Below are 26,266 nucleotides of genomic sequence, written 5' to 3'. Positions count from 1 at the left end.
TTCCGAATTCTAAGATAGAGCTTTTTTAAAACAATTTCTGAGTCTGGCCGTTATTCAATCAAATTCATAGAATTTGAATTGCCAACCGAAAAAGTATTCTACTTAACCAATGCGTTGATTTGAGGATGAATTGCACGCTGTGCTCCGTTCTGGCACCCATGTCGGTAGATGTTATTTTTCATGTTCGTAACTTGTCTACGATGAATTCTCTGATAAGATTTAATATCAATTCACCGTCCCGGTATATGCGTAAGTATGAAACAGGAACTTCGTATGATATACTGTAAACGATGTGATATTCCAAGGTCAGTAAATTATAAGTTGGTTCAAGGACAACTGCTTTTTCGTTGTCAAAACTGCAGATCTTATCTTCCAAAGGATCGTTAAAATTTGTCTTATCAATAGTATTTGGAATTTTTTGTTCGTATATAAGATATGTGTTGCCTTCATCATCATCCTGTAACACGGGGAAAAAGTTTGATGTCATTTTAATTTGATGTGCAGTTATGAAATTTATTTTTTATATAAAGTCGAAGTTTCGCCCGGGCTGTCCGCTATTTTTCAGGGGCCTGGCACTTCACTCGTTTTGATATACACCATTACGCATATAAGTCCAAGCGCATGCACATATATATTTTATGATGACAACATAAAATCTTCCTGAACTTTGTCAGGGGCCTTGCACTGAACCCGTTTTGACATACACTATTATCCATATATGTACAGGCGCATGAATATATTGTCACGGATATTAGCATCACTAAGCTATACCATCACTAAGGCGATGCTAAGCGATATTTACGTCAATAATCAAATCATCACATATATAAGGCAGCCGAGAGATGTCACACACAGATGCATTTACTTATACGCCTATGTGTGCGCGGGAGACTGTAAACTACAAACATTCACATCAATAATTCAATCTTTATGTATCTACATAAACGAATAAATAATTGCATCTACACATATGTACCATGTACGAATACGAGCAGCGGAGAGTCAATGCGCAAACACATGCATATATCTGAGAAGTTTGAGAGCTACTGGACTAGTAGATTCTGGAAGCGCCTAAAAGATGTATAAAATTGTGCAATTTTGGTTATAGCTGAGAAGTTTGAGAGCTCATGGACAATGCTAGTAGATTCTAGAAAAAGGCGAACGAGGAAACCAAAGAGTATAAAAGGCGACAGATGTAGAGGCGCTGTAATTCAGTTTGAGTTGAGCTATCATCAATCAGTTTGATTAAGCACGCGATCTGGCGGCCAATAGTAGAGTTTCATTTGAGTTATCAATCAGTTTGGTTATTAAGCCAGCGAGTAGCAAAGTATAAGTGTTATTGTGAAGTACTTTAATAAAGGCCATTTTTCCATTATTCAATATTGGAGTTATTTATTCAACAGCTTAGTGATTCGAACTTAGCAGTGGATTGCAAATAAGAGGATTTGCAGCAAATTCGTTACAATTGGTGTCAGAAGAGGAATTGTTGAATAAATTCCGAAGATTGGGAATACAACTTGGACATGGCAAAGTTCAGTGAATTGAAGATCCAGCAACTGAAAAAGGAGTTGGAGAACCGTGGATTAAATACAACCGGCAATAAGATCGAACTTCAAGCACGGCGACGAGAGGTAATGGAGTCGCAAGGAATTGATGTGGACGAGTTTGTCTTTTATCCTGATGGGGACGAAACAACAACAAAAATTGAAGAGAAAAACGAAACATCGCAGACGGTTACCAGCACAGACTTGAACATGATATTGGCTGCAATATCTGCACAAACATCGACAGTAGCATCAATGTCGTCGCAATTGGCATCCCAACTGGAAGCGCAAGAGGCACGTATAACAGAAATGTCATCGCAAATATCCACCCACATGTCATCTCAGCTGGAATCGCAGGAGACACGCATAACATCCAAGATTGAAGCACAAGAAACGCGTTTGGCAGAAATGTCGACACAGATTACATCAAAGATGGAGACACAACTGAAAGAACAAGAGGCACGCATAACAGTACGACTCGAAGCGCAAGAGGCGCGTATATCATCAAAACTCGAAGCACGTATGGACGAGAAAATAACGCAGTTTGAGGCAAAAATCGAAGCCGAGGTGGATGCTTTGAGAGGTCGTATACAATACACTATTATCCATATATGTACCTGCGCATGAATATATTGTCACGGATATTAGCATCACTAAGCTATACCATCACTAAGGCGATGCTAAGCGATATTTACGTCAATAATCAAATCATCACATATATAAGGCAGCCGAGAGATGTCACACACAGATGCATTTACTTATACGCCTATGTGTGCGTGAGAGACTGTAAACTACAAACATTCACATCAATAATTCAATCTTTATGTATCTACATAAACGAATGAATAATTGCATCTACACACATGTACCATGTACGAATACGAGCAGCGGAGAGTCAATGCGCAAACACATGCATATATCTGAGAAGTTTGAGAGCTACTGGACTAGTAGATTCTGGAAGCGCCTAAAAGATGTATAAAATTGTGCAATTTTAGTTATAGCTGAGAAGTTTGAGAGCTCATGGACAATGCTAGTAGATTCTAGAAAAAGGCGAACGAGGAAACCAAAGAGTATAAAAGGCGACAGGTGTAGAGGCGCTGTAATTCAGTTTGAGTTGAGCTATCATCAATCAGTTTGATTAAGCACGCGATCTGGCGGCCAATAGTAGAGTTTCATTTGAGTTATCAATCAGTTTGGTTATTAAGCCAGCGAGTAGCAAAGTATAAGTGTTATTGTGAAGTACTTTAATAAAGGCCATTTTTCCATTATTCAATATTGGAGTTATTTATTCAACAGTTTAGTGATTCGAACTTAGCAGAGGATTGCAAAGAAGAGGATTTGCAGCAAATTCGTTACAATTGGTGTCAGAAGAGGAATTGCTGAATAAATTCCGAAGATTGGGAATACAACTTGGACATGGCAAAGTTCAGTGAATTGAAGATCCAGCAACTGAAAAAGGAGTTGGAGAACCGTGGATTAAATACAACCAAAAATAAGATCGAACTTCAAGCACGGCTACGAGAGGTAATGGAGTCGCAAGGAATTGATGTGGACGAGTTTGTCTTTTATCCTGATGGGGACGAAACAACAACAAAAATTGAAGAGAAAAACGAAACATCGCAGACGGTTACCAGCACAGACTTGAACATGATATTGGCTGCAATATCTGCACAAACATCGACAGTAGCATCAATGTCGTCGCAACTGGCATCCCAACTGAAAGCGCAACAAGCACGTATAACAGAAATGTCATCGCAAATATCCACCAACATGTCATCTCAGCTGGAATCGCAGGAGACACGCATAACATCCAAGATTGAAGCACAAGAAACGCGTATGGCAGAAATGTCGACACAGATTACATCAAAGATGGAGACACACAACTGAAAGAACAAGAGGCACGCATAACAGTACGACTCAAAGCGCAAGAGGCGCGTATATCACCAAAACTCGAAGCACGTATGGACGAGAAAATAACGCAGTTTGAGGAAAAATCGAAGCCGAGGTGGATGCTTTGAGAGGTCGTATACAAGAGTTGCAATTAAACCGCCCAGCTATTTCAGCAAGTAATACAAAGGTAAAAACACCATCGTTTGACGGTTCTCTTCCTTTCCAGGTCTTTAAGCTACAGTTTGAGAAGAACGCAGCAGTGAACAACTGGAATGCGGAAGATAAAGTTGCTGCACTGTTCGTGGCATTGAAGGGGCCAGCAGCGGAAATTCTACAGACGATTCCCGAAGGAGAGCGGAACAATTATGAAGCATTGATGGCTGCTGTAGAACGACGTTATGGAAGCGAGCATAGAAAACAGATATTCCAAATTGAGTTGCAAACCCGCTACCAAAAAGCAAATGAGACATTGCAGGAGTTTGCTTCAGATATTGAAAGATTGGCTCATCTTGCAAATGCGGACGCACCCGTGGAATACACTGAAAGAGTAAAAATCCAGTTTCATAAATGGCATATGGGACGTGGAAACGAAGCGAGCTACATACGCAAACCCAAAGCTGACATTTGCTGAAACGGTATCACATGCATTGACTCAGGAAACGGCCTCACTATTGAGTAAACCAGCATACAAAGCTCATCGTGTGGAAGTGGAAAGACCAGATTGGGTAGACACTATTTTGGAAGAACTGAACGGATCACAAGAGAAAAATGCCGGAGTTATTAAATGTTTCAAGTGCGGCAACCCAGGTCATATTGCACGACATTGCAGCAGCGGTCCCAATAGTTCCAACAATGTGGGTGGTCGTAAACGCAGAGCAGAAGGTGATGAGCAAATCTCCAAGACCACTCAATCGTTAAAGTAAATCGAGTCAGCCGCAAGGGGCGACAGCTGGTTCCCGCAATTGAATGCCCTCTCTATCTCGCAGATTGGAAGAAGATCGATCAATCTTACTGTTGGAGGACATGTGGACGGAAAGGAACGTTTACTGACTGTAGATACGGGTGCATCTCATTCCATCATTCGAGCGGATTTAGTCAACAAAAAGATAAGACCATTGCTTGGAGCAAGATTACGTACAGCCACGGGAGAGGACACCCAGGTAATTGGAGAAGTAGAATGTGAAGTCGCAATTGGGAACGTCACGGTAGTACACAATTTTATAGTGGCAGAAATTGTTGATGAAATCATAATTGGAGTGGACTTCTTAATCGACCAGGGCATCAAGATCAACATGCAAAGCAAGACGATGCGATATAAAAACATGGATGTACTACTTAATTTCGGCTACGAGAGAGGCTACAGCAGTAAACGAGTGCTGGTGGAAGAGAGTCAGCAAATACCACCAAAATCCGAAGCAGTCATCTGGGCAAAGGTTGATGGAGATTGTGGGACAAACAAATTGTGGGTTGTCGAAGCAGCAAACAAATCAGCACTAAACATACTTGTAGGAAAAACCCTGGCTATGACAAAAGAAGATGGACGTATTCCGATAAGAGTAATCAATGAGTTCAAGTCACCACTCAAAATGACTAAAGGAGCTATTTTGGGAAGAAGCTGAAGTAGTTATTAACTGTGCACAGCTCCAGGAACACGTTTCAGCTAGTGATACTGATCTTTCAAATGACATCACGGCATGGATGCAGGGGCTAGGGGAAGCATATCAGAGTAAGGCAAAACAACTGCTCCTAAAGTACGCGAACATATTTGACCAGGATGATTCGAAACCAGGCCACACCAACGTTGTGAAACATGAAATTGACACTGGAGATGCGAGGCCGATCCGTCAAGCTCCACGTAGTGTTCCACTGGCGAAGCGGGAAGTTGTGAGTCAAATCATTCAAGAAATGAGCGACAGCGGCGTCATCGAACCATCAGCTAGTCCATGGAGCTCACCGGTAGTACTTGTAAAAAAGAAGGATGGAAAAATGAGGTTTTGCGTGGACTACCGGAAGTTGAATGACGTAACGAAAAAGGATAGCTACGCATTGCCAAGAATTGACGACACTCTGGACTCGCTATCTTGTACGAAATGGTTTTCCACGCTGGACTTGAAAAGCGGCTACTGGCAAGTGGAGGTGAAGGAGGAAGATAAAGAAAAAACAGCCTTCAGTGTCGGTGATGGTCTTTGGCAATTTACAGTGATGCCTTTTGGACTTTGTAATGCACCAGCTACTTTTGAGAGACTCATGGACCAGGTACTGAAATGACTACATTGGAAAACATGCTTGGTGTACCTGGACGACATCATCGTATTGGGCAAGAACTTTGATGAACATCTTAAGAACTTGGAGGAAGTTTTCCAAAGAATAGCGGGCGCTGGTCTGAAGTTAAGTCCCAAAAAGTGTGCGCTGTTTAAAAAGGAAGTCAATTATTTGGGTCACAAGGTAACGACAGAGGGCATCTGCACTGCGAACGAAAAAATAGAGGCTGTAAAAGATTGGCCAAGACCACAGAACCTACATGAATTGAGAAGTTTTCTTGGGCTGTGCACATATTACAGCCGATTTGTACCAAATTTTTCCAGCGTAGCCCATAGCCTCCATGAGCTTACAAGAAAAAACAAAGCTTTTGAAAGGAAGAAGGAGCAAGAAGTGGCTTTCCAAACATTGAAGGAGCGTTTGTGCACTGCCCCAATGTTAGCATATCCGATTCCAGGAGCAACATTTATTCTAGATACAGATGCGAGTGGATATGCTATAGGGGGCGTTTTATCACAACTGGTCGATGGACAGGAGAAGGTAGTTGCATATTACAGCCGTTCGATTGGAAAACCAGAGAGGAACTACTGTGTTACGCGGAGAGAGCTGTTGGCATTGGTAGAGTGCATTAAACATTTTCACAAATACCTCTACGGCCAGCGATTCCGTGTAAGGACAGATCACGCAGCGTTGAAATGGCTTCTGCAGTTCCGTAATCCGGAAGGACAATTGGCACGGTGGATCGAGCGACTACAAAGCTACGACTTTTCTATTGAGCATCGAAAAGGTAGTACCCATGGAAATGCTGATGCAATGTCACGAAGACCATGTAGTCTGGAATGCAAGCACTGCTCAAAGGCCGAGGCTAAAGAAGACATTATAGATGTCCGGCTAATGACTATAACGTGCACGGATGAATGGGACAAGGAACAACTAAGAAAGTGTCAGCTAGAAGATACAGATCTGTCACATGTTATGCAAGGGCTCGAACGAAACGAAAGACCAAGCAGAGAGGAGATGTCAGCAGAGAGTCCCATTGCGAAGTCATATTGGGCACAGTTGAACAGTTTAGAATTGATATCCGGTTGCTTGCAGCGAGTACGGGAGAGTGAGGATGGTCAATGCAAGAAGAAACTGATAGTTGTTCCCAGAAAGAGGATACTTGACGTGCTCAGCGAGCTGCACAATGGTCCAAGTGGAGGTCATCTTGGAATCACGAAGACACTCGAGAAAATTAAGCAGAGATTCTATTGGGTTGGTTGCCGTCAGTCGGTTACCGAGTGGATTGCCAATTGCGAGGTATGCAACAGAGCGAAAGGGCCCAAAACCCGAAGTCATGGCCAGATGAAGCAGTATATTTCAGGTGCACCATTTGAAAGGATCGCCATGGATGTCGCAGGTCCATTTCCTACTAGCAACCGCGGAAACAAATACGTACTGGTGGTTATGGATTATTTCAGTAAATGGCCAGAGGTATACCCAATCCCAAACCAAGAAGCCGAAACAGTAGCAGAAGTGGTTAAAAACGAATGGGTTGCAAGGTACGGTGTACCAATGGAGTTAAATTCTGACCAAGGCAGGAATTTTGAATCAGCTGTGTTCCAAGAAATGTGCAAGAAGTTGGGCATTCGAAAAACACGGACAACTGCATTGCATCCTCAGTCCGATGGTATGGTGGAACGTTTCAATAGAACATTGGAGGAGCATTTAAGGAAAGTAGTAGACAAGTACCATAAGGACTGGGATACACACATATCATTATTCTTGATGGCCTACCGATCGGCAGTACATGACATAACGGGCCAAACTCCCGCAAAGGTAATTTTTGGCAATGACCTTCGACTGCCAGCTGATTTGAAGTATGGGATAGATGCCGATGCGGAGAGGAATGTCAAGAAATCCACTGGTGTCTTGGAAGAGCTAATAGAGATACACGATCTGGTAAGGCAACGAGCAAAGATTATGAGTGACAAAATGAAAGCGATGTACGATAAAGCAATTAATTCGGAAGGGTTTCAGGAAGGAGATTTGGTGCTGCTATACAACCCACAACGAAAAAAAGGTTTGTCCCCGAAATTGCAGTGTAACTGGGAAGGCCCATACAAAGTTGTAAAACGGATCAACGATGTAGTGTACCGCATACAAACCACTACCAAACCACGAACCAAAATGAAAGTGGTTCATTTGGAGAGATTAGCAGCGTTTAGATCGAGAGATTTGTCTGATCGGGACGATCAGACTTAGGTGGAGGGCAGTGTCACGGATATTAGCATCACTAAGCTATACCATCACTAAGGCGATGCTAAGCGATATTTACGTCAATAATCAAATCATGTATACACATATATAAGGCAGCCGAGAGATGTCACACACAGATGCATTTACTTATACGCCTATGTGTGCGCGACAGACTGTAAACTACAAACATTCACATCAATAATTCAATCTTCATGTATCTACATAAACGAATAAATATTTGCGTCTACACATATGTACCATGTACGAATACGAGCAGCGGAGAGTCAATGCGCAAACACATGCTTATATCTGAGAAGTTTGAGAGCTACTGGACTAATAGATTCTGGAAGCGCCTAAAATATGTATAAAATTGTGTAATTTTAGTTATAGCTGAGAAGTTTGAGAGCTCATGGACAATGCTAGTAGATTCTAGAAAAAGGCGAACGAGGAAACCAAAGAGTATAAAAGGCGACAGATGTAGAGGCGCTGTCATTCAGTTTGAGTTGAGCTATCAATTAGTTTGATTAAGCACGCGATCTGGCGGCCAATAGTAGAGTTTCATTTGAGTTATCAATCAGTTTGGTTATTAAGCCAGCGAGTAGCAAAGTATAAGTGTTATTGTGAAGTACTTTAATAAAGGCCATTTTTCCATTATTCAATATTGGAGTTATTTATTCAACAGTTTAGTGATTCAAACTTAGCAGAGGATTGCAAATAAGAGGATTTGCAGCAAATTCGTTACAATATATATTTTATGATAACATCATAAAATCTTCCATAACTTTGTCAGGGACTTAGCACTGAACTGGTTTTGATGTACACTACTATGAATATATGTACAAGCGCATGCACATATATATTTTATGATAACATCATAAAATCTTCCATAAGTTTGTCAGGGACTTAGCACTGAACTGGTTTTGATGTACACTCATATGAATATATGTACAGGCGCATGCATATATATATATTTTATGGTGACAACATAAAATCTTCCATAAGATTGTCAGGGACTTAGCACTGAACTGGTTTTGATGTACACTACTATGGATATATGTACAGGCGCATGCATATATATATTTTATGGTGACAACATAAAATCTTACAGAACTTTGTCAGGGGCCTTGCACTGAACCCGTTTTGATATACACCATTATGCATATATGTCCCAGCGCATGTACAGATATATTTTATGATGACACCATAAAATCTTCCTGAAATTTGTCAGGGACTTAGCACTTCACTTGTTTTGGTGTACGCCATGATACATAAATGCACAAGTGCATGTACAGATATATTTTATTATGACACCATATAATCATCCTGATTTTTGTCAGAGACATAACACTTCACTTGTTTTTGTGTACACAGTAATATATAGGTCCATCAGCGCATATGCATCTCTATATTATGGTGACACTTTTTTGGAGTACTTACCAAATCCTTTTATGATGAAAACTTTAGTTTTTGTATAGGATGACCGCCTCCAGCTTTCGCTCACACCTTTTGGCAATTTAATTGCAGAACGTTCAATTTATATAACTTTCACTTTCTCGCGATTTTATTGCTGAAAATTTTAATGTTTTCCCGAAAGTTTAAAATTCACGTTTAGATTTTCAAATTGTCTAACGAGCGCGTCAAATAATTTTTGTTTATTTCCCATTTTTGGGTTTTTTGTAAACAAGACACTCACGTCGTTTCATTCGCACTCATTATATTTATGGGACATTTTTTCCACCCTGAAAAATATCCCAAAAACTTGAATTTTTTGACACCGAAAATTTTGATGGTGTTGGAATTTCAGGGGAAAGTGGTTAAAAGTGGGTAGTCATGGTTGGCAGGAAATAAAACATTAAATTTGTAATTTGGGTTTACAATATTGGCGACGAGTTTATTAGGAACATGCGTTTTCTGCAAGATGGATCAGGCATAATTCCAGGCATTGTTTGAGGCATTGCAAGTACAAAATCTGCAGATTTTGAAGCTACATCAAGAAGAAGAGAGCTGCTAAAGCAACAACAAAATTTAATTGACAATATTCTTCAAGGCGAATCGGAAAATATAAGGAATCAATCTGTGCTTCCTCAAGACTCAACGGCGTTTCCAGTTAAGTGTTTGGCTGATTAAATGTTGAAATTTGAGTATGACCCAGACAACAATCAAACGCTTGATGCTAATTATGAACGATATGAAACAGTTTTCGTAATACAAGGAGAGGCTCTGGATAATATATTTCCTTTTTCAGAATATATCTCCTTTTTCAGAAATTCAATCGGGAACAATATCAACGTTATGCAAATTCAATTGTACCTTCTAACCCACAAGATTGTACTTTTGATTGCACAGTGAAAACTTTGAAAAAATGTTTGTTTATAAAAAAACAAAGTTTGCAATGCGACATAAATGTTTCAACCTTGCGAAGCTCGACAATGAGGATTTAAGCATGTATGCCGCTCGTATAAATAAACTCGCTGCGAAGTTCGGCATAACACATTGTACTGCGGACGACTTTAAAGTTTTATTTGTGAGTGGTTTGAAAGACGTAAAGGACTTGCTGATTTTGGAAAAGCTTCTTGCGAAATTAGACAATAAGTATTTGGAGCTGGAAAGAGCAACGGATGCAGCGGCACGTGCAGAAGCCCACAAGCTGAATTAGCAAGATTTGATAAACGAAGCTGAGCGTTTAATCTGCTTGAAGCTTGACAAGGGGAAAGTTGGTGAGTCATCTCCTGCTCATTCATTTCATTCTTTGCAACAAACTAAAAGTTCGAAGTCTATCAACAAGTTTAACTCAACGACTCGGGAGCAAAGGAAGGACATTCCTTGTTTGGCCTGCTTCCGTTGTGGTGAAATGCATTGGAGTGGTGGTTTTCCGTGCAAGGACAGACAGTGTAGTGAGTGTAATTAGGAGGGCCATAAGACAGGGTTCTGTGCTTTTATGAAAAAAATCAAGGGATATAAGCCGTTCGGTAAGAAAAATTCGAATGGAAACCGTGCTTCCGTCCATTCAATATATAACCGGAAATATATAAGTCCAGTTGTCAATGGGAAAGCAATTAAATTGCAATTTGATACTGCATCCAACATTACGACTATTTCGAGATCAAATTGGATTTTAGTCGGACAACCGTTGCTGTCATCTACAATAAGCACCAATGCAAAAAGTGCATCTGGTGCTTCAATTCCAATTAAAAAAAATGTAAGGCGCGATCTGCTTATTATTTATTATAATTGTGACGTTGCGGTGAACCTTACCTATACTCTGCCTAGCTTGCACCCTATTTCCAACACGTTTTTTTTCGTGGCTTTTTCTCGGCAATAGCTTCAGAGCTTCTTCCTGTTTGCTGTCTCTGTTTATACTCTTTTATTGTTAGCTTCTTTATGCTGGGAATATATATTGGAGCTCCGGCTACCTCGGTTCCTGGGCTATATTCCTCGATTGCAGTTCCCATCTAACTTTATTTATTTCAAAATAATTAAATTCGGCAGTATCTGTTTAATGCGGAAGGATCGCCATGTTAAGTATATGTCACCATCGCTCTACTTGAAATTTGTAGCATGGCTGGAAATATACCTTATGGGCCCGACGATCAAAATTAAATAAAGTCTTCACCCCCCATTCGATTTTGGTATCGGTCACCAAACTACCCAGGCAGTTCCTGCTCCGTGATCGAAGTGCCGCCTGCTGGCCCTTCTGAATCATCTACCGATTGGAAATGTGTGTCGAAAGCACCTCAATGGACTTCTCATTAATATGTGACCTTTCCCCGCTTTCTTTTTTCTTAGTCCCTGGACTATGTTTCTCCTTCCTAGAACTTTTGATCAACCATGCTGTTTCCCTGGAGCACTCGATGTGTGTCCCCACAAACATTTTTCCATGAGACTCTCTTCGCTCTGGAAATTTCACGCTTATAGATCCTCAACAGACCCCTGCCCTTGTCTCGGCACGCTTCGCTTTCCGCAGCTTTTTCCAGCGTAAACATTTCTTTTACCTGTCTTCTAAGAAAACTCAGCTCATTCCTCCGACATGGCGGCTTTGGTTTTCCTCTGAATCTTCTTAGAGAGCAAGCTTTGTTATACAGTCATAAGCGTATCTGTTAGGTAATCATTGGACTCCTCCAGTTCCTCCAAGTTAGCCCCAGTTTTTTCTACATATTTCTGGAATTTAGTCCACATCGTTGACCCAGGGTTTCTAAAGGTTCCTCCGTCCTCTTCCCTCTTAAGGTGGATGCTGAGGCTGATGTTCGCTTGGTCGGAGAAGGATGGGCTAGCAAGAACCATCCAATCATACCTTGATGTATCACGTTCAGAGTTCAATGTAAAATTAGAACATTGCTAGATTTTGGACCAACACAGGGACACTATCTCTAAATTGGTTTGCAGGACGTATCAAAATTGAGACTCGCCACTGTTACTCGCATCGCCCCTGCTTATTCTTCTGTCAATAAAAACTAAGTTGTATCAAATTTTGTAAAATGATATAGGTTAGCTTGTTTTAACATATCGATACTATATCGAAAACCTATTACCTAAACCCCACAATTTTTTGAATTACGTGTACTACTCAGTATCAATAAGTTTAACGTGTCAATATCATTTAACCAAATAAGGTATAACTGTTATTTTCCGAGCGCAATAAAAAACTGCGAAAATAACTTATTTTCTGAGCGAAAAATAAATATATAAAATAACTGTTAAAAAGCGATTTTTATAATAAAGGTTTGTATATGTAGTTATGATTTTGACACGTTTGTTGCACGGGTAAGTTTTTGTCAATTGGGTCAAAACCTTCAGGGAATAATTGGCTTTTTATATAAAAATATTTTACGGGGTATCACCTTTAAATATCCGATTTTCAAAAAATAGGGGCCGCTGTACTGCACATGATTGTATACGTACCTATATTCATGGCCCCGTCACTTAACATTCCTGAATCGTGCGTTATTGTACGCCTGCGTGATGGTAGGGGTGGGCAGGGCGAGATAGTACCCGGTGACCGATGAGGGGTTTGATCTTTCCAAACTCTTGAAACGTGTTGATCTAATATATCTTGATCATTGTCCTCTTCCATAGCAAATTTCTCACGAATTGCTTCCGCAAAAGCGCGATCGTTTGCAAGTTTCTCGTTACTCGGCATTGTATCATCTATGAAACGCTGAAGTGGTAAAATATTATATATTAAATGCGTATATTCATACATATCCTGAACATACATCAAAACGAGCAATATCCTCTAAGTCTTGTATACGTTTTACTTCCTCCAGTTTTGGAATAAGTAATGCTAAAAGCTCAGCCTCTTTCAAAGGTCGGTGTTCATTCGAATGTAGGCGTTGCGTGCGCGGTATAACCTAAATGAAGAAATTATAAAAAAAGTAAACCTTGGAAATGTTCATCTTAAATGAGTTTACTAACTTGAAAAGTATTTGTTTCTTTATTGGCCATTGCACTTTGACGTATCGCTTTGCTTTCATTTGAACTATGTCTTCTCTGAATATAAGGTCGTCCATCCCTAAAATTGTATAAGATAATAACTAAAATATATGCTTCTGCATAATTTTACATCACTCAAATTGATATGTCGTAAACATTTACACCGATTCGTTTTAATTCTTAAAATTTTCCAATAGAAATGATATGGGCATACTTTAAGTATTATTGTAAATAAAAAATCGCACACCAGTTTTGTAATAAGTTTTTAAAGCGCATAGCAAATAAACCCTTCCAGAAGAGAAATTGTGAACCCTCGATTAGACACGCCGCGTATTGCATTCCATGCGCCGCACAGTGTTCCGACTATATGGAGGCAGGTGGAAAAATTTAAAATAATTACTTCCGTGCTCTAATAGTAACAGAGTAAAATAAAAAGATCTATGCCAATTTCGCAGAGGCTTTATGAAATAATAAGTTAAGGTTTTTACATTAAAGTCTTTGTTAACTCAATCTTCCAATTCTCCGGCCAAAAAATTTCCTTTGCCATTCTATCTAATGCTAAAATCGTATCTAAGCGATCGCTGCTTCTATGTAAAATACAGGAATGAGCGTTCCGAAATACACTCAATTTAGGCCGGGGTGCCTCAAGGTAGTTTGCTGGGACCTGTCCTTTATACGATATTCACTTCTGACTTTCCAACGACTAATGAGGTTATAATTGCAACTTTTGCTGATAACACAGCTTTATTGTCACTGGGCGAAACTCCACCAAGTGCTACATCACATATTCAGCCCGAGCTGATGAAAATAGAAACATGGATGAAAACATGGAATGTTAAAGTGAATACCGATAAATCTGTGCATGTGACTTTCACTACCAGAAGAGAAACTGTTCCCCAGAAGAACTCAGTAAGATATCTTGGAATGCACCTAGATCGAAGACTTACGTATGAAGACCATATTAAAGCAAAGCGCCAACAACTTAAAATAAAGACAAACAAAATGTACTGGCTCCTTGGAGCAAAGTCTGAACTAAGTCTTGAGAACAAAATCCGATTATACAAAGCGATTTTAAAACCAGTCTGGACATACGGTATACAGCTGTGGGGCACGGCTGCCAATTCCATAATGGAAATTCTACCGCGCCATAAATGCGCCATGGTTTATTACAAACGAAAGTATAAATAGTGAAGTAATACTGCAATGAAATATGTTTTATATTTATTTTTATACTCTGCTACTTGTAAAAATTTATCACATTTGCTGAATGTTAACATGACAGATTGCAAATAAAGTAATATTATAAAAAAAAAATAATTATCTCATTATTAGATCTTACGATTTCTTCTCGAACACAAACTTGATTTTCGAGACCCGAGAAATAGAGAACTCGACTTCTCGTGAGATTCTCGTGTCTCGAAGTACTCGTAATTCTCGCGAGCTTCTCGACATAAACTTAATTGCTGTATGGACAATATTTAAACACTTGGTTTTTTTACTTGTGATTTTTTTTTTATTATATTGCTTTTCAATGACATTTAACTCAAAACATATTTATTATACATATAATTTTGTTCACAATATTTTATTTTTTTAACGAGACATCGAGAAAACGGCTTCTCGCGAGATTCTCGAATCTCTAAATACTCGTAATACTCGCGAGTTTCCCGACTTTCAATTCAGTCGCTGCATTGGCAGTATTCTATACATTTCGCTGTTTTTTAGTTGTGGTTTTGAGGAAATTTTCGCTTGTGCTCCAGAAGAAATCGTAAGCTCTATATGAAACAGCCAATGAATCAATTAAATTGAATGTCGAGAAATCGTAGTTAAAATAAAAATATAGTAGGTTTTGCTTCGTATTCCGCATTTTATTTTCAATGTAACACATGATAATAAAAAAAAATTATTTTCCATAATTTACGCTAAATATAAAAACACCAGAAAAATTCAAATTTAATTTTGCAGTGTCTACAGCAAAACATAATATGGTATAAGTATAAATAATAAGTATAAGTATAAACTAGCTTCACTTTGGCAACTTAACGGTTGCCCAACAAGCAGCAGCAATTTTTCTCCTTGGGGTACATTTAAGGATTTAAAAAAAAATAAAAATTAATTAAGAAAAAATGAAATTACCAGTCATTAATTTTAACTGACTACTAAGAGAACAAATTAAAATTCTCAGGTAGATTAAATAAAATTATTAGGGTAAACTAAGGAATTTTTTTATTATTCATGACAGAAATAACAAAAGAAGAGTTCGAAAAAAATGGCATAAAATTGGTAAAGAATTAGAAAATAAAATCAAAAATCGAAAATACCCCAAAAGTCACTGAAGAGGTTCCTCAAACCCCTACAGTGTTAAAGCAAGGTCCGTTGCCGATAACTATCGAACAGTAAGTATCGCCAACGGAACAGGTTAAATAAGCAAGGGGATATTAAAATCCCTGCACCTGTAGTTAGAAAAAAAAAACAAAAACTGGGCGGAAAGAAATTCCAAAAAAAGAAAGAACTAGCACAAATTTATGGTGCATTAAATCTTACAACTAGCTATAAAGAAAAAGCGAACTTAAAAGAAAAAATTTATGAAATAAGAATTTAAAAACTAAATTTTATGTACAAAAAAAACTATCAAATTTTTTATTAAATATTAAAGAAAATTATAAGTAAATTGGAATCTCTCTCTCTTGGAAAATCTTATAGTAAAAACCCCATTAATTGGGACGATTCGAATTTAAAAACAGAACAAAGAGATTTTGAAAAAGAATTAGCATGGTTGAAAAAACATTGGCAAACCATAGGTATGGAGAGAACCTTCCTTAAAAGATGTAAAAAAGCCAACCACTGTAGTTAAGGAAATTATGCTAGTGATGGAAAAAGTATTTCCAAATAGACATCAATAAATAAATAATAAAAATTTGAATTGTTTGTCTTAGACTCATTTAACACAAAAGTAAATATTTTTTTTTTTTCAAAATGGCATGGTGGAAAACCATACTAAATGGTATCATGATAGGTATTGCAGGATATGAGGTTGGTAAAGAAAACTCAGAAAATAAGGTATCAGAGAATAGACTAAAAAGGACGTGTGGCACTCGGGGACTGCCACGTTAAAGCTATTGCATATTATCAACTTATGCAATTATAATATTGTAACGAATTTGCTGCAAATCCTCTTATTTGCAATCCTCTGCTAAGTTCGAATCACTAAACTGTTGAATAAATAACTCCAATTTGTAATAATGCAAAATGGCCTTTATTAAAGTACTTCACAATAACAAACTGTGCAACGAATAGCTTGCTTAATAACCACACTGATTGATAGCTCAATGAAACTCTACTATTCAAAATAACACTGCTATTGCTCGCTAGATATCGTCTTAATCAAACTGCTTGACAACTCAAATCAAACTGAATTACTTCTTACTCGCCTGCCCCGCTTTTATAGTTTACGCTGCATATTTCTAGGCTCTTCCATTTCCAGAACTTACCAACTATATTCGTGTGTGTATAGTTCTCATATAGTTCCTACTTGTTTACAATTCTACTTTTTAGCGCTTCTCAGATGTACATATGTGAGTTTGTAGTTTACAGTCTCCCGCACACACATAAGCGTATAAGTAAATTCATCTGTGTGTGACATCTCATCTCTCGCTGCCTTGTATGTAAATGTTGCTCGTCGGAATGTGTACATATGTGTAGACGCAATTATTGATTCGTTTATGTAGATACATAATGATTGAATTATTGATGTGCATTCACGTCACTGCTTAGATCGGCTTAGAGCTGGCAGCACTCCTTAGTTTTGCTAATATTCGTAACACTGCCCTCCACCTAAGTCTGATCGTCCCGATCAGACAAATCTCTCGATCTAAACGCTGCTAGCATCGCCAAATGTACCACTCTTCTACTTCGTGGTTTCTCAATGCTTTGTATGCGGTAGATGGTATCACTGAGCTTCTTCACAATCTTGTACGGGCCTTCCCAACTGCACCGAAATTTGGATGGAACACCTTTCCGCCGGTGAGGGTTGTATAACAGTACCAAATCTCCCGCCAAGAAACTTTTCGAATTATTGTTCTCATGGTACCTGTGTTTCATCGTACCACTCAATACCCTGGTTCGTTCCTTTACACTCTGTTGTTTGGCCGATGAACTACTTCGTAGAGCTTGCGCTGGACGGATTTGCTTTGCATAATCAGTATCGTTCCCACGTTTCCCCACAGTAGTGCGCTCTGGATTGAAACTACCCTCGCATTCCTTCTCGAAAATTCGTTGCTTCATTTTCCTGCGTCTTTTAGGTTTTGTCAATGCCAGTGTTTCTCTCGCAGGTACTTTTGATTTTGATTTATTTGGCCCATCCGATCTATCAACCTTTGCCTTCGACTTTCGTGGTCTTTGTCGAGTCTTTTCCAACAGTACACGATTACTGCTGAACCCTTTTTCCAAACTATAGTTAAGTGGTATGTCCTGGTTCTTATAGCGCATAATTTTTCTCCGCATATCGATCCTGATGTCATGGGCAACCAAGAAGTCCACTCCCAATATGACTTCATCAACGATCTCCGCCTCAACGAATTTGTGTAGAACCATAACTTTTCCAATTAATACCTCACATACCACTTCGCCTTGGACTTGTTTATACTCGCCTGTGACCGTACGCAACCTTGCTCCAGGTAATGACTTTACTCTCCTGTAGACCAAATCAGATCGAATCAAGGAATGAGATGCCCCAGTATCTACAGTCAGTACACACTCTTTACCATCCACATTCCCTCTGATGGTAAGACTGCTTGATTTCCTTCCAATCTGCGACACAGATATCACAGGACATTCAATAGCCGGGGCAAGTTTTCGTTCTTTACATCCGACACGCTCTTGCTCATTTCCGCCAGCTTTGCGTTTACGCCCACCCACGTTGTTGGAACTATTAAGGCCAAGATCGCAATGACGTGCAATGTGACCGGACTTCCCGCATTTGAAGCATTTGATAACTTTTTCACTCCGCTTTTGCGATCCTTTCAGCGCCTCCAATATTGCGTCTACCCACTCCGGCCTTTCTACTTCCACACGGCGTGCTTTGAAAACTGGCTTACACAGTAGTGAAGCCGTTTCCTGAGTCAATGCATGTGATACCGTTTCAGCAAATGTCAGCTTTGGGTTTGCGTATGTAGCCCGCTTCGTTTCCACGTCCCGTATGCCATTTATGAAACTCTGGATTTTTACCCTTTCAGTGTATTCCACGGGTGCGTCCGCATTTGCAAGATGAGCCAATCTTTCAATATCTGAAGCAAACTCCTGCAATGTCTCATTTGCTTTTTGGTAGCGGTTTTGCAACTCAATTTGGAATATCTGTTTCCTATGCTCGCTTCCGTAACGTCTCTCTAAAGCGCTCATCAATGTTTCGTAATGGTTCCGCACGTACTCTGGGATGGTCTGTAAGATTTCCGCGGCAGGCCCTTTTAGTGCCACGAACGGAGCTGCAACTTTATCTTCAGCATTCCATTGGTTCACTGCGGCGGTCTTCTCAAACTGTAGCTTAAAGACCTGAAAAGGAACAGAACCGTCAAAGGATGGTGTCTTTACCTTTGGATTACTAGTTGAAACTGCTGGGCGATTTAGTTGCAACTGCTCGATACGTCCTCTCAAAGCATCCACCTCGGACTCGATTTTTTCTTCAAACTGTAAAATTTTTGTATCTTGCGCCTCCAACTTCGAGGAAATACGTCCTTCTTGCTCTTCCAGTTGAGCAGAGATCTGCGATGATATCTGTGCTGAAATTTGAGCCGACATTTCGGATATCCGTGCCTCTTGTGCTTCCATCTTCGATGTAATCTGTGTCGACATTTCTGACATACGCGTTTCGTGTGCTTCAATCTTCGATGTTATTCGTGTCTCTTGGGATTCCATCTGTGATGACATATAAGTTTTCTGTTCTTCTAGTTGTGATGACATGTTGGTGGATATTTGTGATGACATTTCTGTTATACGTGCCTCTTGCGCTTCCATCTTGGATGTTACTGTCGATGTTTGAGCAGTTATTGCAGCCAATATCATGTTCAAGTCTGTGCTGGTAATTGTCTGCGATGTTTCGTTTTTCTCTTCAATTTTTGTTGTTGTCTCGTCCCCATCAGGATAAAAGACATACTCGTCCACATCAATTCCTTCTGCTTCCATTGCCTCTCGTAGCCGTGCCTGAAGTTCAAGCTTAACGCCGCTTGTATTCAATCCACGGCTCTCCAACTCCTTCTTTAGTTGCTGGATCTTCAATTCACTGAACTTTGCCATGTCCTTGTTTTCCTCTGGAATTTATTCAACAATTCCTCTTCTGACACCAATTGTAACGAATTTGCTGCAAATCCTCTTATTTGCAATCCTCTGCTAAGTTCGAATCACTAAACTGTTGAATAAATAACTCCAATTTGTAATAATGCAAAATGGCCTTTATTAAAGTACTTCACAATAACAAACTGTGCAACGAATAGCTTGCTTAATAACCACACTGATTGATAGCTCAATGAAACTCTACTATTCAAAATAACACTGCTATTGCTCGCTAGATATCGTCTTAATCAAACTGCTTGACAACTCAAATCAAACTGAATTACTTCTTACTCGCCTGCCCCGCTTTTATAGTTTACGCTGCATATTTCTAGGCTCTTCCATTTCCAGAACTTACCAACTATATTCGTGTGTGTATAGTTCTCATATAGTTCCTACTTGTTTACAATTCTACTTTTTAGCGCTTCTCAGATGTACATATGTGAGTTTGTAGTTTACAGCCTCCCGCACACACATAAGCGTATAAGTAAATTCATCTGTGTGTGACATCTCATCTCTCGCTGCCTTGTATGTAAATGTTGCTCGTCGGAATGTGTACATATGTGTAGACGCAATTATTGATTCGTTTATGTAGATACATAATGATTGAATTATTGATGTGCATTCACGTCACTGCTTAGATCGGCTTAGAGCTGGCAGCACTCCTTAGTTTTGCTAATATTCGTAACAATATTTATGCAACATTTTGTTTTCTTTGATATTAATTCAAGTTTTGTCTTTGATATTAATTCAAGTTACACTTTATAAGCGTGGTGACCGATAAGAAAACAAATTGTTTACTTTTATTGAATAAATCTAGCGTTCAGGTCATCTGGCATCTGGCGGTTACCAGTGCCATCTACAGCGCAGTAGTGAAGATAAATGTACACCAAAGACAACAACCAATATTCGCATAAATAGATCCAATTTTATGTAATCAGCCTGTTGCTAACACCGATAATTTTGCTGTTATTAACAGATCTTATTCCATGATTTTATGTACATATATCAGTCACGGTTTTTTTTGATTCAGTCGCCACTCTCAAAGCCCGCGATAAAATCTATGCAATAGCTTAAATCAAAGGGAACAACTATGTACGTAATTACTGTACTAAGTTCAACAGCAACAAAGGCAATTATGTACAGCGTGTGTGTGTGTGTTGGTGTGCATCATCTAGCGTGCAGGTCATCTACCATCTGGCGGTTACCAGTGCCATCTACAGCGCAGTAGTGAAGATAAATGTACACCAAAGCCAACAACCAATATTCGCATAAATAGATCCAATTTTATGTAATCAGCCTGTTGCTAACACCGAAACTTTTTCGAACCTTTTTTGACAAATATCCGTTACGGGTTTTTTTGATTTAGTCGCCAAGCCCGCGATAAAATCTATGCAATAGCTTAAAATAAAATTTGAACCCACAGTTGAAATAGAAAAGAGAAATTATATTCCCGACAATTGGCTAACTTTTTTCATTAGCGTCTTCACACTATTGATTGTCACAATGATCATAATTAAAAATTACATAAAAAATAAACCAAGACAATTAAATAGCGTACAAGAACGTATTTAAAAACTTCAATACGTCTGCTTGAGTTCTTTCCATTAACCCACAGAAAGAAAAGAATCAATGGGAGAAATCTACAACACTTTAACAGCAGAAGAAATAAAAGCGGGAAAGTCTTATAAATGTATTAACAAAAATATCAGCATAAAATCTGAAACAGTAGCGAAACACTTCGCAACCATTTTAGAGTCGTTGCACAATTTAGGAAAATTAATACGTAAAGAAAGTACAATACTCACAAGAAATCAACAATCTGAGGCATATCAAATTTTTTCAAGTGTTAGAGATAATTTAGTATTTTCACTCGCAAGATATAACATAGAAGTAACAGTGCCACTAATTGAAGAAAATAAACTAACTGAAATACTTTAATTACCAAACACAAACGTCAAAATACCGAAAACAGTAGTAGAATTCATTAAGGCAGCTTCATCAGTGCTACCCGAGTTCGATGGTAAACAAAGAATCCGCATAATTTTTTTGGATGGTCTTGATATCTTTGAACAAATCAAAGATAATCATGATGCAATAGCAATATCAAAACTACGCAACAGGAAAAGCAGCAAATTCCACATCAATAGTAAACTTACTGAATCTTCTGCTAAATAGTTACATACCCATTATTAAAACCGAATTGATAGTAATATCACAATTAATACCCCAAGGAGTACATAGCTGGAAACGAAAATTAATATTAAAAGTTTTAAAGAAATGTCGGTGGAAGCATGCAAAATACTAAAAGTTACAACAAGATCAGAAACCAGAAAACCATCCAATAATAATAATAACAACAGAAATGAAGAAACTAAAAGTCACAATGAGAACCCTATAGTATAAGAATCGCTTAATAAATTTGAAGTAAGAAAACATGTCGAGCTCGTTTTCAATCCTCCGAAATTATATTTCAAAAAAGGAAAGAAAATTTGTAGCACAACAAATACAAGCAACCTAATTGTTGAGGATAAGATTTACTTAGGACCACTCTTTACCAGGCTTATGAAAGAAGCCGGCAATTTAGTACTTGTAAAAATACAGTTGTCCTTAAGAGACACATTGTTTAAAGATAATTATACTCGAGTAGGCAAATTTAAGGAAATAGGTTCCCAAGTTCTCAAAAATTTAGCAATTGCATTAACCCCAGAATATATGCATGTGACAAATGTCGACAAAATTAAAGAAATTCTTCATAAATATCATGACGTTCCTGTTTTTGGCCACCCAGGAATAAACCGCATGAAAAACAAGACCAAACAAAAATATAGCTGGAAAAATATGAAAAATAATATAAGAAAGTATATAAAAAATTGCATCCATTGTAAGAAAAATAAAACCAATAAACACATAAAAGAGCCAATGATCATAACGGAGACACCTCCGAAAGCATTTTAGATAGTACAAATCCATAAAATCGGACCATTACCGAAATCGATACACGGAAATGAATATGCCGTTAATATTATATGTGATCTAACTAATTACCTAGTTGCAGTTCCAGTACAAGGCAAACATGCTGTAATAGTTGCTAAGGCCGTATTTGAGCATTTCATTCTGATTTATGGTTGTATGAAAACAATCATAACAGATATGAGAACCGAATACAAAAATGGTTTATTTGAGGAATTGTGCAAACTTCTTAAAATTGGGCATAAAACCTCAACACCTTACCATCATCAAACTCCAGGCACTGTTGAACGCAGCCATAGGACATTCAATCAATATGTACGTTCTTATATATCCAGTGACAAAGACGATTGGGATGAGTATCTCAAATATTTGTCATATTGTTACAATACAATACCGTCTACTATTCAGGGATACTGCCCTTTCGAGCTCGTCTTCGGAAAGAACGCCCTGACTTACGAATTTTTAGAAGAAAATAAAATTAGCCCAATATATAATCATGAGACTTACGATGAGGAAATTAAATATAGGTTACAAATAGCACAACAAAGAGCTAGGAAATTAGTTCAAGAAGCTAAAGAAAAACAAAAAATAAATTAAAATAGCAACAGCTACAGTAAGGAAATAAATATAGGAGACTTATAGCGTTTTCTTTTCTCGAAAAAGTGTTACGCTTTTTGTACGAAGCGCAAGGGTTGTAAATATAATTTGTTCTATTTATATATATTTCGTTCCTTTGTGAAAATTGTTGCCCGCTCGCAACGCAACAACGCTACACTTTTACCCTGCATAAAATGGCAGTGCAACCCTGCTAAACCAGCTGATCGTGACAATTTATTTTCGTAACTTTACAAATTTTTGGCGAAGAAAATTTAAATGAAGGAAATAATTGCTAATGAATTTTTATTATCATTAACAGCACGTTTGTGAAAATCAGCTGATACACAGGGTAGCCATTTATGTTCTTTGCATGCACTACAAATGTTCAAAACTTTCTGGGGTAGGAGTAACTCTATTGAGGCTTTACTATTTACTTAGGCAGCAATTTATTTCAGAAAAGAAAACGCTATTAGTATTGGTTAGATATGAAATCGGTCATAAGTTAGATAATAGATATAAATGATCCTACAGAGTAAAAAATATTGATAAGAATAACAATTTTACGTTAATTCCTCCTAGAATAGCAAGTAGAGACAGGACACATAAAGATAAGAAAATAATTCATAAAAATAGGGTTAACCTACTATAAATCTAAATTATTAATAAACAAAATAGACTAACTAGAAAATCCAATTACAACAGCATACACTTAAATAAATAAATGCATTTCACTTTACTCATAATTTTCGGTAAGTACTCGTTACATAATCACCCTTATCGCGAAGTTCACGCGGAAAAGTGTTCGCCTTCACTTCTTTTGTTCGGGTGAACTTCTTCCGCCTATCGGCAATTTCGGGCGAACAAAAGTTCACTTCGAAACAGCTGATGCTCCATTGCGAATTGGCAGTGAACAAATAATTTACTTACAATTGTGTAAATTTTGTAACCAAGCATATATTTCCTTAAAATACAACAAAAATAGAAATAAAAATGTAGAAAATAATGTTTAGTATTGCACTTAGGTTGGAATTGATTGAGCGTGAGGAGAATATACATAAATGTGAAAGCGGTTCGGAGGCAATTAAGGGAAAGTTCAAACCCTTTGGAGCTAAATGATTCACTGTAAGCTAAAAATTACTATTTTCAGCACTTTTGAATACCAAGTTAATTTTTTTCAATTAGTTATCGCCAATATTACAGGCTAAACAAGTCGGCATTCTAATATTTGCTAGTTATTCTTAGCACTCCTTGCCACCATTGAAGCAAAAATTTGGAGTTCCACTAATTGTAAAATTGTGTACATGTCTTCTTTTTTTCGCATAGGGTAAAGGCGTCGGAAAGGACCATGAAGTGGGTCTTAGCCAATCGTGTTTCAGAGAGGTGCTCAACATTTTGGAACCGTTGCTTTGTCCACAATGGATAACTTGGCCAACTGATACGTTGTCATACAAAATAGAATTTACAGCAATACAGGAATTTCACTTCTTCCACTCAGCTTCCGATTGTGCATTATTTATTGATTTATTTCTAATAATAAAAAAAATTATAAGAGTATCAAATTTCAAAACAAAAAATTACTTAAATTTTGTTTTCCTCTCGTTCGCCTGTAAAATATAAGTGCACAAATTTGGGTGTTCATTTCGCCCGAACAAAGAGTTGCCGATAAGGTGAAATCTTTTTCGAACACGAAAAATTTTTTCGCCACCCTCTGCGATAGGGTGAACAAAAACTGTGAATATTTTCGGGTGAAAATAAAACTCGCGATAAGGGTGAATATGTACACATGTAAAAAAGAAACAAACAAATGTGAACAAGTCAAAGACAAAAAACATAAAAACTACATAAACAAATAAATTTATTTCTTTTTGACATCAAATTACCATCTAATATCTAATATTATATTATAAATGGCAAAGTTTGGATGTGAAGATGTTTGGATGTTTGGATGTTTGTCCAGACGTTTGTCTTTGTGACTCAATCACGCAAGAACGGCTGGACGGATTTGGATGAAATTTGGCACAATAGTCTAGGATCTACAAGCTATATATTTTTGAAAAGGGGCGTGGTCCCCGCCCCCTAGGAACAGTTATAATTTAATTATTATATTTTTTCGTCTTTGCGACTGAATCACGCCAGAATGGCTACACGGATTTTAATGAAATATGGGACACAGATAGTAGTCTACTAGCGAATTTTTTTTCGAACATGGAAAGAGGGGTGGGGGTCCCACGAACTCTTCGAGCAATTACTTTTTAATAATTTTTACACATTATAACTTTACGTATACTGGCCTTCACCAATATCACAGACTCAAAGGGTCAAATAAGTCGAAGGCTTATAAAGTAAGCAGTGACACCCTCCGCCCCATTCCCCCCTTTATCTACCACTCTGGTGTAAAATCTATAAATTGTTATAACTCAATATAAATTTTCTCCTAAATCAATAGTTTTTGGTATCTGGCATATACAGATCGAGATCTAGACAATTTTGGAGGAACGATCAGTGGTCCTCTCCTCTACTCCCGCCATCCGCCCTCCATCAATTGTTTTTATTAGCACGCTTTTATTAGCTTTACCTGTAAGTTTCTATGTAACTTTTTATTCGCTCCAATGCGCCTGCTGCCTTATTAACATGGTTTTATAATTAGCTTCACCTTATATGTAATCCCGTAAGGGTCATATCGAGACCCTTCCGGGATCATTTCTGGATGGTTTTCGGGATCGGTGCGGGATTACGCCGGGGTAATTTCGGGACTTTTTCGGGACTATTTCGGGATCATTTTGGGACCCTTCCGGGATCATTTCTGTATAGTTTTCGGGATCCGTCCGGGATACCGTCGGGGTTATTTTGGGACATTTTCGGGACTATTTCGCGATCATTTGGGGACCCTTCCGGCATCATTTCTGGATGGTTTTCGGGATCCGTCCGGGATCCCGTCGGGGTACTTTCGGGGTCATTTGCGTACCTTCGAGAGATAAATTCTTGATGGTTTCCGGGATCATTACGGGACTTTT

At 38.3% G+C, this 26,266-nt stretch overlaps 1 protein-coding gene across 5 annotated transcripts in view; it reads right to left on the bottom strand.

The window, feature by feature from the left end:
- The window catches only part of LOC137236858 (axin-like), a 1,106,688-nt gene that overhangs the window by 228,375 nt on the left and 852,047 nt on the right, over positions 1-26,266 (bottom strand). For all 5 annotated transcript variants that reach the window (XM_067759895.1, XM_067759900.1, XM_067759898.1 and 2 more), the window contains 3 exons: positions 13,344-13,440; positions 13,145-13,279; positions 12,831-13,086 (listed from right to left, as the gene is read on the bottom strand). In XM_067759895.1, the coding sequence (XP_067615996.1) occupies positions 12,831-13,086; positions 13,145-13,279; positions 13,344-13,440 (488 nt within the window). The remainder of the gene's footprint in view (positions 1-12,830; positions 13,087-13,144; positions 13,280-13,343; positions 13,441-26,266) is intronic.

This window comes from Eurosta solidaginis, chromosome 1 (genome assembly GCF_040869045.1).
Source record: "Eurosta solidaginis isolate ZX-2024a chromosome 1, ASM4086904v1, whole genome shotgun sequence".
NCBI classification, from domain to species: domain Eukaryota; kingdom Metazoa; phylum Arthropoda; class Insecta; order Diptera; family Tephritidae; genus Eurosta; species Eurosta solidaginis.
The sequence above is the reverse complement of the archived record's forward strand: the minus strand, read 5'-3'. Positions and strand labels throughout refer to the sequence as shown.